The 17,909-nt window shown below is 38.0% G+C and overlaps 1 protein-coding gene across 1 annotated transcript in view; it reads right to left on the reverse strand.

Moving 5' to 3' along the window:
• Positions 1-16,227: 16,227 nt before the first annotated feature.
• glra4a (glycine receptor, alpha 4a) overlaps positions 16,228-17,909 on the reverse strand; it is a 64,810-nt gene continuing 63,128 nt past the window's right edge. The window contains exon 9 of the mRNA XM_079838536.1: positions 16,228-17,151. Coding sequence (XP_079694662.1) covers positions 16,855-17,151 — 297 coding nt within the window. The 3' untranslated portion in view covers positions 16,228-16,854. The remainder of the gene's footprint in view (positions 17,152-17,909) is intronic.

A 17,909-nucleotide genomic window follows, 5' to 3' on the forward strand; every position in this document is an offset into this window, starting at 1 on the left:
ACTATAGAAGTAGTCCATATGGTACGGTTTTTGAAGCCTTATGGCAGGTTTGTGTGAGAAACAGCATGTAGTTTTAGTTGTTATTATTTACATCTTTCTCTTTCGCTTTTAAATCAAATATGCTAGTATGGTGCAAATTGGAAGTCAGTAACTTCATACGTCATTGGTCTCTACCAAGCTTTTTTTTGTTTAGCTTGACAGTCTGTGATTAAGGTAAGTCAACAGTATCAGAGAAAGTCACTGAGTCACCACTTAGCTGGTAATGTAGTCTCTTTGTCCTTTGCAGGTATGGATGTGTAAAGCCCACCAATCGTCCCTACAACAGCGGGTGAAGGATAAGCGGGTGAAGGTTTCTGCGCATTCGTTCTTTTCAAGTGGGCAAAGTAATTTGATTCCAATTTACTTTTATCTGACTCCATTTTACCATGACCTCGAATTTAGGTTAGAATGCTGATTGGTTATTTGGTCATTTGTGTAATAGTTTAACTACACATTTATTATTCTATTTAACCCTTTGTTGAAATTATACCTGTTCATCCAGATCCCAATAACACCTCGAGTCTCGCACCGGCTGGATTACGATCTCTTTATCACAAACTCGTCAGTCTTGGTCATTAGACAGAGGCGATTGACTAGTATTCTAGAGGCCATACTAAACTTTACTCATTCTAGAGTATATTATTTAGTCCCCATAGATCTAAACATCCTATACAGTCTAAGTATACGTGAAAACTAATGCCAATGTGTTAGTCGGAGCTCTAGAACATTAGTCTGGTGAACATGAGTCATAGAACATGAGGGAGCTATGATCGGCTTCCATCGCCGTGACAAGGGAGCTTTGATCGGCCATCAGGGCCGTGACGAGAGGTCCGTGACTTCTGTGGTCGTATCAGGAAGAGGGCGCTGCTCTGGGATGGCCTCCGTGGCCGTATTGGGAAAGCTGGCTGAGCTCTGGGACAGACTCTGGAGTGGGCTCATGAGCTGGAGAGGAGTCTGGAGCAGTCTCATGGGCTGGAGCAGGTTAAGGGGCTGGAGATGACACTGGACTGTGCTCAGGGGCTGGAGCCGACACTGGAATTGGCCGTATTAGGACTACTGAACTTGAGGCTGTTGAGATCACTGAATTAATGATCCCGGCAGGATGTTTATAAGAGAGCCATTTCTTTCTCCTCTGCCTCCTTTTTGGTGCTGTTGTTTGTGTGGTGCTCAACCTGGAGGATTAGGGTTGGGAATCGTGAGAAATTTTCCGGTTCCGGTTCCGGTTCCGGTTCTGCCTAACGATTCCGGTTCCGATTCCGGTTCCATTAAAATTATTAAACAAATAGTGGTAAAGGAAAAAGGCACAATACGCAACTCAAACAATCCATTTTGTGTTTATTACTTGCTCTAAAATTTATTTACAGGTTTGCAATGTCAAAAAAGTCCTGTACTGTACATATATTACAGTATTAATTAAGCCATTCTTGCAACACATTTTTTTTCAAATGAACACCTCTGAAATTGTCTTATTACATTTTAAGTTATAAATTATATTTATTAGTTATATTTATTAATTAGTTATATATTAATTTAATAGTAATTCAGTTATTCAGTGAACTTGTAAATAATAAATTGCAATTCAGCATTACAAAGGTAATTGTGCCTAAACGCTTACCTAAACCATGGTGACTCAACGGTTGACAAATATATATATATATATATATATATATATATATATATGCCTTTCACTATAAATCTGGTATAAGCCCTGTGGCACTCTGTGCTGTAGCAAATGTTTTGTCAAATTGCTAGTGCAGCCTCCTTTGCATGTTATTAACTTTTCACGTGTTACATTTTGCTTCATTATTATTCATTCTTTGGAAATGAATCCATACTTGTGACTTTCTCTTCGCCATGCTGGTGGTCAACGAGAAAATATCTGACGCAAAACCGTAAATGTGTAGCGCGGGGGCTTTCAGTGCTGAACTGCGTTGCCCTCCTGGAAGCGGCAGGCAACGTAATTAATATTCATGATGAGGTGAGCCAGGGTTGCCAGGTTATCACAACAAAACCCGCACAATTGCACAATCGTTTCAACCCGCGGACATGAAACACAGCCCGCGGCAACAGTGGAAAACGGGAAAGCGGGAAAATCACGGAGTTGGCAACACTGGCTGTCACTCGCTATGAAAGGATTCGCTTCCAGCGCTTCGCACACACATTGCACCAGAACCGTTTTCGGAACCGAAACTTAGGAATTTCGCGCGGTTCTGGTATTTTTCAAAAATCAGTTTCGGTTCTGCATAAGAACCGGTTCTCGGTTCCCAACCCTATGGAGGATGTGGAAGTTTCTGGATTTTCTTTCTCTGGAACAGATTGTGGACGTGGGAACTGATGAGTGCAGTGGTTCTGTGGAGCTGCCCTGACAGAAATGAGGGGAGGAGCTGCTAATTTAAATGTCAGATCTGCACTGTTGAACACAGTCTTCTGTGCCTTAGGAAAGGCTGGAGATGTTGCTTTTCTGGATCGGGGAATTGTAGGGTACTCTGGCGTGGCAGCCATGATGGTTGGAGACTCTGACGGTTCTTTGACAAGAATGGACTATGGGTGACTCAGGACGGGCAGAGACAAGGAAGCTTGTGATGGTCTTACGGTAGTCTCGAGATGATGAAACTGATGATTCGACTGTGTATGCTGAACCACACCGCCACACTACAAGGTCCAGAAATTGTGCTAGTGCAACATCCATTTTTCACTGGCAACAGTTGGCAGACATTGTCATCTAGTCAATCTTTGAAGCAGTTGATAAGGATACAATCATCCCACACCATCAGGTAACAGTGCTCAAGGAATTCCTCCATGCAATCCTCTATCGTCGTGCCATCGTGATATATGGTGCAGAGGAAAACCTCAGGTACAAGAGAAACTCCTGCTGAGTCTATTTACATTTTTAGGTCTGTCTTTTGTCACAGTCAAAAGAGGAGACAGCTGACTCAAAGATACAAGTTCTTTATTGAAACGTGCAAACACCAGGAATGAATCAGGTAAGTAACAGTATCAGAGAAAGTCACCACTTAGCTAGTAATGTAAAGTCTCTTTGTCCTTTGCAGGTATGGATGAGTGAAGATTGTCAATGTAAGGAAGATGATTGCAATGGGTAGGTAAGCGGTCAGGTAAGTCCATACACACGGTAGAGAGTGACGAGACCAGACAATGTCCGTTTCTCAATATGCTTTCTTGTCTGTACTTGTGGACTTGTGAAACGTCATCAGTCGCTGCCGAAGTACTGTTCCAATTCAAAGTTCACATCTAGCCAAGTTCAGTTCAAATCCCCGGATGTGTCCTTGATCCGCCCCTTTTATCGAGGATGCATTTGCACTTGAGTGGACTTGACAGAATGCATCTCGCACCAACCAACAAGCTTCAATAGCGGATGAGAAAACCTGCCTAATTTAAAAATACCACTGTTATTGTGTCACGAAATGTAGTTTTATGACTTTTTCAGTAGAGAATGTAGTTGTTTAAAGCAAAAATTTGTGATTTATTAATAAAGATAGCGCCTATTTGAAATTTTGATCTGCCGTTTTCGGAGTTGTGAGATTCAGTCGATCACCGGGCGCTCAGCGCTCGTTAACCCAGCCGAGAGCAGCCTTACATTGGCTAGTCCTTCTGACGTCTGCTACGGGCTCTGATGTCTCTGTAGTGGTTAAACACGAGAGTCATCTTGTGTATATCTAATGGACAATCTTTTGTGTCATTAATCTATAATTTGTTCCCTGGCAAATCGTTTTGGCTGAGGGCAAAGAGAAGTTTCATAACTTCATATTTTTAGGCTAACTTTACCGTTGTAGCCTACTAGCGCTGACTTTGTTTGACTGAATAGTTTGCTTTATTTCTTTTACTTATACTTAATAGCTAATAGCTATTATATAGCTATATTAATAGCTATTCTTGATCATTAAAACTGACATTTAAAAACAAGTTAATATGTAATTTTATTACAGTGAAGATAAATATATTTGCACACTTATTGGCTGAACAAAATAATAAGGTGTTTTTTTTTTTTTGCAAACGAAAAGAGGCAGGGTTGTGTTGCCAATGTGAGCATGTGGATGGTGTGCTTAAATTTGGTGCTGCTGATGAAGGTGATTGATGGCAGGTGATTTAGTGTGTGCAGGTGGGAGACAGGAGGGAGGCTGGGAAATGTAGTGCTGTGATGACTGGGCCGGTGATTGGAGATTTACGACAGTGGTTCAATTAACTTGTTTTCAAAAAAACAAAAAGAAAACAGCCTACAAACGGCCTACAGGTTTAAAATGGCATGACAATGACTAAATAATAATAGATTTTAATAAATAACATGCGTTTCTGAATGGATAAATATAAAGAAAAAATGGGCTTGAAAATGGATTAATGTCAGGGACGACACTCAAATGTTGTTAACTAACGCACACACACCTGAAATGGAGTAAAAACAGCTGATTGGCAGAAGATGTATGCTTTCATACTGAATATAGCAAGAGGTCTCTAAAGAAATGCTCATGGCGAAGCAATTAAAGCAATTTCCAGAGCCTCTTACCACACTAACCGGTGTATGATTTCCTATCATTTTCTCAGTTAGCTCACCTCAGGCAGTCCCACTTGAAACCATTAACACAGGCAGGGAGAAAATCAAAAATGACACAAAAAAGTGGGAGAAATGGTGAAGGGGAGGAGAGAAGCGAAGAGTTTTTTTCTGAGCATTTGGCTCTGGGTCATCACTTAGATCCACACCATTTAATGTGAATAATGCTGCCTTCACGTGCTATCGGAAATTTGATAATTCCGACTTCTGAAGTCGTGATTACGAGCTCATTGCATTCAAGTTTCAGAATGTGAGGGCGTTCATGTGCAATTTTTACCTAGGAAACTCGTATTTACGATAATTCCGATAGCACGTGAAGGCAGCATAATTCCTTTGTGTACAAGTAATTTTTTTGATGGTTTATAAAATGTTTTATTTTGAATGTGCAGTTAATATCAACATGAATGTGAGTGTGACAGTTGTCAAAAGTACTGATCGCGATACCAAGTCGGTACTGAAATTTAAAAAATGTGACACTTTGAGCGATGTTCAGCTGAATCATAAACACCTCTGACTGGCCATTGTGCTCATGCGCTCATCAGATGTGTCTGGGATTGGCTACAAAGATCAACGCACAGGAGCGTTTGAAAGCACACGTAAATGTTTGAAAGCGTTTCGAAAGCGGGAGCTGGAGTGTTTAAAAGCACAAGCAGGCGTCAACCAGCGGACCGGTAGGTTAATAGGCGCCTGCATTCTAACGCTCCCATGTGTATCTGTGTAAGGGCACTGTGAAAAGCGTCATTGATGTATATTTGCAACATGTTTTTGAAGCGCAGGTCATTGTAGCCAATCACAGAAATATTTGATGATTGCGTGAGCACAATGGGCAATCAGAGCTGTTTACGATTCCGCTCAACAGCGCTCAAACCGTCACATTTTTTAAATTTCAGTACTGATTTGGTATCGCGGTCGGTACTTTTGACCACACTAGTGTAACATTATTTATTATACAAGTTAATAATGGACTTTTCTGTGTTTGTGCATTCCAGAAAGATTGTAAGTTGTTGGTAGGGTGACCGCCTGGTTATTGCTCTGTTGCAGGACAGTAGATGTGATTTTGCGGGGCAATGCGGGACACGTGTGTGAGAGATAAATTTCATACTATTATACTATGTAAATAATTAATTACATTATTTGGAAAGCCTATTTGCCATCACATTGGGTGATAACAGTTTTAAATTGGCAATTTGTTTTATAAACCCTTTTTCTTATACTGGTTGAAATTCTCTCCACATCCAGATAGCAATCAATAATTGAAGTTGTCTAAGTATTAAAACATGTACATATATCTTCTGTGGAAGTCTCAGAATGTTTGTCTCAAAAAATGTTAGTCCAATCATTAAATTTGGTCCGAGTGCATTGGTAAGATGTCCTACCTGCCTGTCCTGCCTGTCCTACCTGTCAATAGGCCTATGCACTTCCATACCTCTGCGCACCCTGTTTGTGCAGACATCACACGTCATTGCGTGTTCCATGAGGCTATGCAGGCTGCATCTGAAATCTTAAAAATGCTGTCTTCGGAAGATGCATTCCAAGGTAGGAAGGCAACAAAGCACATCCGAATCCAATATTAGCTTCACTTCCTGTCTTCTGAGACACCTTCATCTGAATTCTGTGCGTTCTGTGACAGTAAAAATGCCGTCTGAAGTTGTGGATGGTAGTCAGTTTATGTGTAAATGTAAATTTTTGACCAACATTTTCCACACTTGGGGCCCTATTTTAATGATCTGAGCGCATGGTCTGAAGCGCATGGCGCAGGTGCACTTAGGGCGTGTCCAAATCCACTTTTGCTAGTTTAAGGACAGAAAAAACGGTCGGCGTGCCAGGTGCATGGTCCAAAGTGTTGTCTCTTATTGAATCATGAGTGTGTTTTGGGCGTAACGTGCAATAAACCAATCAGAGTCTCACCTCCCATTAGGATGACCACCATCAAACAAACCAAATGTGGGACGATTACTTAGTTTGTGTGGGACAATGTGGGACATGTTACCAACACTAAAACATAACCTGAAACTGTTGTATAATCTTAAATTCAACATCACTGAGCCCAAAGGCAGCAGGCATCATGCAGATAACTACTTTTGAAACAGTTCTGACCAAGTGCAACTAAAATCCAACTAAATAAATAATGAAACAAATAAAACAACATTAAATTAGTTAATCTTATATATATATATATATATATATATATATATATATATATATATATATATATATATATATATATATATATATATATATATATATATATATATATATATATATATATATATATATATATATATATATATATATATATTCATTTATATACAGAACTGTATTTTTTTTCTAAATTTGTATATATATATATATATATATATATATTCATTTATATACAGAACTATCCATTCGTTTTCTGACAGGGAACACATGGAACGAATCACCGCTCCACATTTTGATTGACAGCCGTCACAACCTACTAGTGACCGTGTTTACTCCTTTCTTTTCAACCATTGGATATGGTTTAAAAAACGGCTTTTGTATTTGTGTAAGGTGGGATGTTACTTCTGACGAAGCGCTGTTAAATATAGGTGAAAAACAATGCCGCAAAATAATAAATAAAATGCTTTCTTAAAAAGGCAAAAGAATGCATGCATGTTTTCTCAATATGATCATTAAAAATCAACAGACTGGTGAAAATGCGGGACATTTTCTCAATATGCGACATGCGGGACAAGGGGTGAAAATGCTGTGCGGTACAACGCAAAGCGGGACAGGTGGGGGGATAGAATGAAACGGCGTTGATAAACACGCTAAAAAGCGATTATGCGTCTTGATAGCACGCCAAAATGGCATAGCGAATTGGCATGTCATACTTACGCGATTTCATGAGATCAGTCTGGTGTGTAATAAGCAGAGTGTACTGTACACGCGTTGTGCACCCGCCTTGTGCACCCACCGATAGGCGCATATTCCTAACGCGCTCTTTAAATAACACAAAAAATATTGCGCTATTGTGGTTAATGGCGCAGTCGTTTTCAGTTACCTTAAAATAGTAACGCGCCAACAATGCGCCTAAACACCTGAACACAGTTTTCAGACCAGCACGAGCGATGGGCATGAGTGCATTTGCTATTTAAACAACTTGGCGCTGGAGGTGAAAATGATAACTGCGTCGGGGTGAAACTAGCAAAAAACACTTGAGTTGCCCGGGTGTATGATAGGGCTCTAGATGTCATTTCTAGTGATAAATTACTAGTAATTAAATATTCGCTTAGTTCACCAAAGCTCTGTATTTTCTTTTAGATCATGGAGGAGTTGTCGTTGGAGAGCGCTCTCAAGGATCTCATGCTTTCAAAGTTAACTTGCTGTTGCTAGCCTATCCAAAATTGCCTACGCTACCTTTAATTGTGACCAGCTACGTGACTGGCACTCAATTTGCCCAGGTTCGAGTGATACAATGTAATCTATTTATTCTACAGAATCTATCCAGCCTGCTAAATATAATAAACTAAGCAACAGGCTAGTAGGTAAAAATATAATTTTACAATAAAATATTTTGAAATAAATAGTAGCAACTTGCTTATTTTCCTTTATTAGACTATGCAAACATTAAAGGAGTTTTACCGGATTCAGTGCATCTTAAGTGCATCTTGAACTTGTATTTTTCTTTGGATCTGGCAGGTTTGATCAGGATGTTCTTATCCAGTATATATCTCTAGATAAAGTCGTGGCTGGTGTAGCTGTATTTAATGAGTTTTAAAAAGGTCCACACTGATTCCTTTGCTCCGTCCAGGCGTCAACTGTGGAAAAAGCCTTCTCTTCGAATGCCGTGGTTGGTAACTTTAGAACATAGAACATAATGCACACATGGATTTTTAAACGGCAATCGCATTTTTAGTATTTATATTTCTTATTGTAGTATTATAATTTCAGGGAAGAAAACAATTACCTAGTTGAAATGCGGGAGACTGCTTACGTCGAGACAAAGCTCTCAATTTCGGGTCTGCCCTGTAAAATTCAGGACAGGTGGCCACCCTAGCTATTAGCGCGTCATATGTGCACCTGCCACATTTTCTTTGACTCTATCTAGGTTAAATTGTTACGCCAGTAGGTTGTGACATGACTCTTTTTACTGACAAATAATTCGGCCGATTTGATTAAATACACTGCTTCAGCAGGAGTGGACTAGTGATTGTCTTAATGAATGATTCACACAAATGATTCACTTAGAAAAAGCTGATTTATTCAGAAACGAAACACCACTATCGTTCTTTTGTCCAGAAACGTGTAAAAAAAAATTCTGTTTTATGTTTAGAACTATTTTCACTGGCGGAGAAAAAACAGACTTGAGTAAAGGTCAGTTCACAGGGACAATAATAATACTGTAACGATAACTATAAATATAACGGTTGTATAAAGGTATAAATTTTTTTAATCATTCTAATTATATGATAATAGGGAAGTCCACACCACAACTATAACAGTAGTGACAGAGGGACGGTTGGTGTGGACAATTATATAGTTATCATTACAGTTTCTATTTATAGTTATGATTCATGAACAGGCCTCAACTGGCAACTTGTGTCTAATTAATTTAATTTTTATTGAACTGCTTTATAAAAGCAATCTCACTTGTAAATGTGCTGTAATTGCTTTCTGCTTTCTGTGATATTCTATAATCTCTGTTCTTTAATCGCATGCAATCGCTGCAAATTTTCTGGACATGGCGTCAAACTTTTTCAATGATCTTCTTATCTGCTTTTCTCAAATTCTGACTGAGCCTGAATAAAACTCAGGCTTCAGTGAAAGGTACTGTAGTGTTAAAGCAAGACCTCAATCATGTGAGTAATTCTAGCTGAATGATTGAAAGAGTTGCTGCAGTGAGCAGCTGGGAGGGTGGTGCAATTGCATAAGTCTGTTCCCCTTCCCTCCTCTCTTCATCCTCCTCCTTTCATTTTAACAGAGCCTATAGTGTGTTTTAAAAATCTATATTCTATATCAAATATTGTCTCATCATGACCTCCAGGCTCCATCAATTACAGGGGCTTTTAAGGCACCCACCCTGGGGTTGGCTCTGACAGATGGGCGGCTGGGCAGGAGGAAAATACTTTCCTCTTTGTGTACTTGATTTCGGAGACCACTTGAAGCACACCTAGCCTCCAAAATTAGCTTCCATCTCAGTAATGGGTACGTCTCTTTCCCTGCAGACATGACTTGGCTCAAATAGTAAATGTGAGAGGAGGGCAGAAATTGGAGACTTGAATCAACCCACTAAAACTCCTCTTGTACAGAATATATTTACAGACTATGATTCCTTTATTATGTTTTTTATATAAGTGATAATATGCATGACTGAACTTTGTATATGTCGTAAATGTAAGTTAAAGCCTGTTGCCGTAACGTAGATGTGACATTCACTGAGAAATAGATCTTGACAGGAGGCTTTACGAGGCTGTCAGGGGACATCTTAAGACAGAGTATCAGAGAAATAGGATCACTCCACACTACACCCAAAGGCAAAGAAAGCCAGTGACATGACCACATATGAAAGATACATTTCAATCCATTTTGACAAGCCTGCTCAGTGCTCATATAGAACATTTGAAAATGCTAATCATATGGTGCCTTGGAAAAGTATTCAGACATTTAAAAAATATATATATTTTCCCTGAATTACAAACAATACACTTTATTTTATTTTAAATCAATGTTTTAATTATTGTAATGTTACATTATTTTAGATTTTAACATAAATCTTAAATGCAGCGTTATTAAAAATAAGTTTCAGTTTGAAAAATAATTAGAAAATTTCTTAGAGTTGCTGCAATGACGCATTTTTCAAGTAGGAAATTGGAAATGTGTTTGAATGTGTCACGGTCCTACTGAATGACAAACATTTTCTCATTATAACTGCAGCATGTTTGCCTGCAGCATGTTTTATCTGTTATTGTTGTTATAATTGTTCCCTTTATATTTTTTCTGCTACTGAACTCTGTAGCTCTTTCAAAGTAACTGCTAGTCTCTCTGAGGCATCTTTCTCAAGATTTTGGTTTGAAAATTATTTTAAAAAGCATGTGTGGTTTTGATATGGTCTTCACTTGCTGATAATTGGATAGATATTGTGGCATCTCAACATTCGAATGTTCTTTTGCACCCTTTCTCCAATTTGTTGCATTGTATACAACTTTCAGTGTTGTTCATTAGATTCAATAATATTGCCTTAATTTGAACGATTCACAGATTGTGTGTGTGTTTAGGGCAAGTGCTTCTTAGTTTTTTTTAACATCACAATGGATTTGAAACATACAGTATAGGGACCACAAGTTTGAGACCACTACTGAAAATGTACTTTGTTAATTTAAGAATAATTATTTTAGAAATTACATTAATTTAGATAATATAATTAGAAATTATATTATCAGCATAACAATTAGAATCATTTGAATTCAACTAAATTATGTCTTAAATGTTGATTAGTGACTGTTTCTTTTCAGTGCACATATAAAACTTAGTTTTAATTAATTAATACTTAGTTCAGCAAGGACACATTAAATTTATCACAAGTGACAGTAAAAACCTTTTCATTTAAAAAGTCTATTTCAAATAAATGCGGTTCTTTTAAATATTTTATTGATGAAAGGACCCTGACATTTAGTTTCCTCAAAAATAGTAAGCAGCAGAACTGTTTTCAGTATTGATAATAATAATAAGAGATGTTTCATGAACACCAAATCAAATTCAGCATATTAGAAGGATTTCTGAAGGATCATGTGACACTGAAGACGAGTAATTGGTGCTAAAAATTCAGCTTTTTAAAATGCTTCATCAAATTTTTTATGATGGCAATGTATTAAAATAAAAGAAAAACTGTTATTTTTAATTGTAATAACATTTCACAATATTACTGTTTTTACTTGATCAAATAAATGGAACATAAGATACGTTTTTCAAAAACAGTAAAAAAAAAAAAAAAATTATACAGACTCTCACCAACTCTTGAACAGTAGTGTATGTCCAAGGGAGTTGTTGTGTATGCATGTATATGTTAGGTTCCTAAGGATAATTATGTAGCCTATATATTTAGTGTCAAATACAGAGTTCAACCCCCCTCAAATTTGATCTAGCTGAACATGTGAATGAGAATGTACTTCCAAAATATTACTTTCCCCAAGGCTCTATTAACATTCTACTCGGATGCTGATTATTCCCTTGGGTTGGTGCAAGGACAGGTCCAGGATAAGATCTGAGTCTCCCATTCATCACACCAACAGCCCTGCCCACTTCCCATGTTATTGAGTGCTTACATGAAGATGAACAATAAATGCGAAGACCTCAGTTGCTCTCCAGAGAATATGACTAATGCGTTTGGCTTGTGCTTTGTGGTGATTTGAACGGAATTCTTCAGGGAGAGAGTGAGAGAAACAAAATATCGAATTATTTATTTGTGGCTTCAGTTAATTCACAACAGCATATTTTGAATCAATAAATGTAGAGGGATATTGTTTTATTGATTTCTCTCAGGGATGCCCTTGAATGCATGCGTCTCTTTTTTTTGGTCTCTCGTTCTCTTTTATCCATCTCTCATTTCCACTCATGCACACACATATTCCGAGGTCTCATTATCCAATGTCTCAGGACACCTGCACAGATCAGATACACACATTTGTAAAAGTAAATGTTGGGGGGATATGGGTGTAATGATGTTAGCTTATGAATCCTTGGCGCTTACTGAGGGGAAGAGCCACGGAGCAATCTCATGGGAGGCGTCGGTGTGATTTCCTCTGTGATTGAAATCCATTAGAAGTTTCTGTATCTGTGATACAGGCAGCACTGGCGGGAGATACACTGATCGAGGGGAGGGCAGGAGGAGTGTCGTTGTATGCTATAAATCACAGTCCTATTTTGTGTTTGTCAGTCATGGGCTGCAGATGAAGGAAATCTTCTTAAAGCAAAGGCACAGTTTGCCCCCTAAAAACCAAACCAAAGACCTCCATGTAACAAAAGGGTTACGGCTGGAGGAAATGAAGAAATTCGAAGGCTTGTTGGGGAAATATTTTCTTTCTTTCACGTTCTATCCTTCATGGTCTGCGTAGACCTTCTCAGAGGCAGTAAATGCAGTATCCCACTGTGTTCACTCAAAAAGCCTCTCATGGAAAATGCACATCATGAGATACAATAGCCAATCTTTCTGACATTTGCCAATTGCCCCCAGATTTCCACTTGGAAAAAATCTACTTAAACTGTCAAGCATGTGTGCCGGGCTTAAGCGAATATGTCAAGCCACCGCATTCGCTCAAATTGAGAAAACCTAAACTGTCCAAGGCTAGCTGCCGATTGAGTGGGGTGTTGGTTTGTATTTGAATTAAAAAAAAAACATTCCCATCATTGCTCTCACTTATTTGAAATGAGCGGAGGCTGAAATCTTGACAGCAAAGGATTTTAGCTTGATTGGACTCCTACATCTTCACAGTTAGTGCAGAGCTGGATGGACTAGGAGGATTGGATTTCTGCACATATTTCAACTAAAATCAAGTAGAATTGCACACTATGCATGATCTCACTGGCTCATTCAACTGTATTTACTTACAGCTGATTTAGGAGAGACTCTTCAATTGTCCTGTTCATACAACATTTTAAATACCTAAAGGGAATTTTTATATTCTTGCTACCTGTAATCATAGTGACAGTGACTTTCATAATACCAGAACGTTATATCAAAATTGAAACAAAGTTATATAATAAACAGATTAAACTAATGAGTCCATCCAACACAGCAATTCGTACATATTTTACGAGATGGCTAATTCGTACAAATTTGTACGTATTTGATGAGTTGCCCAATTCGTATGAATTTGAACTAATGACCTCCCCCTAACCCCACCCCTAAACCTACCCATAACTGGGGTTTAGACAAATTGTACAAAGTGAGGTCGTATAAATTTGTACGAATTAGCCACCTCGTAAAATACGTACAAATTGGTTCACCAATATCACCAGACCAAGCTCAATTTAAGATTGAACATTGGTCTGCAGAGTCTGCTCTGTATTTTCTACAGCACAAGAGGCGTGATAAACGAGCATAAATTAAATTACTCTGTATGCAAATGGATAGTGCTTCAACCAATCAGACCACAAGAGGCGTGATCAACAGACCTTGACCCATTGCTTCTCTATCCGCCATCGTGTTAAACCCGCCAATAGCGCGTCAGGTGGATAAGCCAGTCTGTGATTGGTTCCCGCAAAAGTGTAACAGAAGCAGTAGAAATGAATGTACAGGTTTCCAGACTGTTGCAGGGCGAAATCAAATCGCTGGCTGATCAGGCTGGGTTTACCCAGTCTAGTTCGTGGCATGAGTCTAGGCAATTTAAAAAGATTTAAATAAGGTATACTGTATATGGTTTATATAGACATGACATGTAACAGGCTTGAACTGTTTCTGATAGATTTGTATTTTTAAATAGCAGATTAGTATACTTTTTTGGGCGATCCATGAGTTGGAATTGAATGCAGCTGATGAATAACCTTAAAGAGCACCTATTATGGCATTTAAAATGTTCCAAATATTGTTTTAGAAGTCCCCAACAAAGTTTTGCATGCATGCAATGACAAAAAAGACTTTAGTTTTCTTATAATATGCATTTATTTTTACCTGTTTTGACAGCGATTCTCAAATGATTCCTTTAGTGATTCACTTTTCAAAACCCCGCCTTTACGTGACGCTAATCTGCGGTGATTGGTCCGATGACCCAGTCAGTTGTGATTGGTATAGTCTGTGCAGATATTTTCGGAAACGGAACGCCCATCAAAGTCTTATAGTGACAGTAATTTGTTAATATGTGTCAGGAGTTATGAATATGAAAACCGCGTCGGTACCGTTTGATTGTAATATGAGCCTCAGCTGATCTCATTCATAAAAAAACTCCTCTATTCTCCTCACGAAGACTCGCGACAAATCAACATCCCTCAGGGTTTTAGTTCAAAAGTGTGCAGATGAGGAGACATATTGATAGATTCTCATATGTCTGTGTCAAATTTCTAAACTGATGAGTATTTTTTATTCAATACTTCCTCAAAATGCGCAGATGTCTCTTATGTGTTGTTTTCAATTCATACTGGCAGCCGGAGGGCGCTCTGTGCACATGTAGTCCATATATGGTACAGACAGACGAAGAAGATACCATGTGCTATAATAGAAGTCCATAATAAAAGCTTCCTGAGATCGCGAAACATGCAAATAGAGACATTTGAAGACCAATAAACACACAATCGCGACGATGTATGGTTTGTCTTCAAGCCACTTAGTCTTCAAATGCTCATCCTTGGGCAGATGAAAAAAGTTTGCTTTTGTGTCACACTTCAGAACACAGCGTCTCGTCACCATGATGTTTTCTAGTTTTCACTGGCGTCTTGGAGCGCAATAAGTGGGCGTATCGTATTCAAATAACTTGACAAGTTGACGTCATCTAGTCAGAGAAAAAGCTTCGGTCTTCTAACGATTCTTAAAAATGACTCCGAGTCGACTCTTACTTTTGAAAGAAAATAACTATATATGGTGCACTGTCATATTTCAAACTTTGCAGGATGTTTTTGTTCACTTAGATCTATGTTACACACTACATGAAAGGTAAATTTCAAAATTCCATGATAGGTGCTCTTTAAAGTCTTGAACATGTAACAGTAGAGATCTGATCGTACATCCGAGTGATCGAAAAAGAAAAAAGTAATCAATTATGAGTGTGCACTTGGCTTTATCCATCAGGAAGATCTGAGATTATGAGTTTGCAGTCGATTGTAAGAAAGGAGCTGGGTTTAAGTGGTTAAAACGACTGTAGAAATTCCACATAAGCCACCCACCAGACTGGAACATTTTTATTTTCTTTCTTTTTTTTTTTAAATATGCAAATCATTCTGTTGGTTAAGTATTAGAAACAAGGGTTAATCTGTTAACAAATGAGGTAGCATTAATCTGCATCTACCATTTCCTGCACTAAGCATTTAGTTTCCTTCTCCACATGCAGGCTCGTCTGTACATATGCGCACTCACCCTTGAGACACTAGCCCACAGAAGACTAGATTAGTTACTCTTCAGACAAAGGGCTGTGTGCAGAGGTTGACGGCCTTAATTCATTGTCATTAGCAAAGAACGCAGAGTCCTTTTCAAACTCATTAGCTGATAAAAAACACCTTGTGATTCCCATTAAAATCCTCATCCGTTCTTCTTCAGCACGAAGGCTTTTCTCCTTCACCCTGCATCTCTGCACATCCTCCAATGGCTCTCAGGACAGGAAAATAAACGACGGCTTTTATGTTTGACTGAGGGACACATTTGGGACTAGCAATAATAAAGAATGGCTGTGATGTGTGATACATGTCTCTGTTTGTTGACAATTAAAGCCTAGTGCTGCCACAGTGACAGAGCGTCACAAATCATCCATTTCTTTCGGGCATTAGTTTTAGCGATTTAACACATGATGGAATGATTTAGATATTTATATTTTCCAAATAGCATGATTAATGTTAATGAAAAATAGCAGAAAAATGACTCTGAAGTTTGTAATGCATCAATCCTGAAACAAATCCAGATTTAATAACCTTTTTTGTACCTTTGTGTAATGTTGTGCACCAATGTACAAAACAACTTTGACTTCCTGGTAGAATATCCATTTATTCAAATTCAAAAGACAAAAAGAAATACACATTTGTGCTGTCTGCAGTCTGTGAACAACTCTGCATATATACACTTTATACAGTCATATATATTTATAATCTCATTATTTAGTAAAACAGTACACCATTCCCCTGTTACTGTACCCATGAATAATAAATCCCAATCCTCCCCTTCACAGCCCATTAGTTTGGCATTTTAAGATGTAAAAAACATTTGTTTTGAGGTTTTCGAAAACATTCATTCAAGGATGCGCCTTGTGGTAAAATTCAAGTCAATATTTTCTATCCAACCGAGAATCTGTCAGCCAATAATTCAAATGGAGCCTACAAAGTGAGGACAATAGCACTGGCTAGTATTCTCGAATGAAGATGTGAAAGAGAGGAGAGCCAGATCCCCAACAGCAGCATTTGCATCTACGATCCCCAAAATCCAGAAGTCACACCTGAGCACATGGTTTTTAGCACTGACGGCATTTCTGGAGTTAATATGCCTTTTAAAATACACTTCTAGTGTGAGTATGACAGGCGGTTTTGTTTAAAATTAGGAGATATAAGGAAAGAAAAGAAGCAGTAATATGAACAAGTGGTGTGACCAGGAGCGATTACAGGTTGGCGTGGATGTCCTCGTGTCGCAATACTTTGTAGGTGATCCAGTAGAAGATGTTGAATATGAGGAAGCTGAGAGGAAATACTGCTCTGGATATGGTATCGATTCGCTTGGCTCGGTCCACAAAACGCTTCCGGATGGCATCTCCGTCGTACAGCACTTGCACTGGGGGTGGTGGTGGGGCGAATACGTTGGACCCCTCCACAGTTGTCCCATCTTTAGTTTGTAAGCAATGGCCCAGTCCGTACCCACGGAAGTAAAAGCCACGGCTTTCTCGAACAAACTCCTCCTCCTTTAACAGAAGAAAAGCTTTCTTAGTGTTTTTAATGACAGGCAATAAAGAAAATTTGAAGCACATTAAAAAGTGATTTTATCACAGGAACTAAAAGACTGCAGGGCACTTAAAAATAAAAGCACTAAAAAATTGCAATTGTTTGGAGAAAAGCACATACTGCTTTAGTTTTTTTTGGGGGGGGGGCAGTTAAACTTAACTGTAGATATGTAAAATGTGTGCTTTTATGAATGCTAACTGTGAAGCTTCATGCAGGTTGTTTTCATGGATTTTTTGGGGGATCATTTTATTATAACAAAAAAAATTAATAGGCCTAACACAATTTTTTATTATTATTTAATTTATTTATTATTTACCATGGTCCATTTACTGCAAAAAGTTAGTTTCTTGAATTTTTGTCTTGTTTGCGGTACAAATATATAAACATTATTAAATCAAGATACATTTACTTATGAAGCAAAATTACATAAGATAAAGTCTTGTTTTCTGAATTTAAAAAAAAAATCAGAAAAATAAGAAATCTGTCAATGGGGAAGAATAATAAACGTAATTAAAAGGGGAAATCAAGTTTATTTGTTTTACTAATTTAGCAGATATTTTCTTTGTTTTAAGCATAAACCCACTTAATTTTGATACATTTCTTAATATTTTGTCATTTTTCAAGTAAATAAATCTTGATTTAAGAACGTTTAGTTATTTATACTGGGAAACAAGAAAAAAATTACAGAGTAAGAAAATCTCTCAAGTTTTTTTCTTTT

This window comes from Gobio gobio (assembly GCF_949357685.1).
Source record: "Gobio gobio genome assembly, chromosome: 16".
Lineage (NCBI taxonomy): Eukaryota > Metazoa > Chordata > Actinopteri > Cypriniformes > Gobionidae > Gobio > Gobio gobio.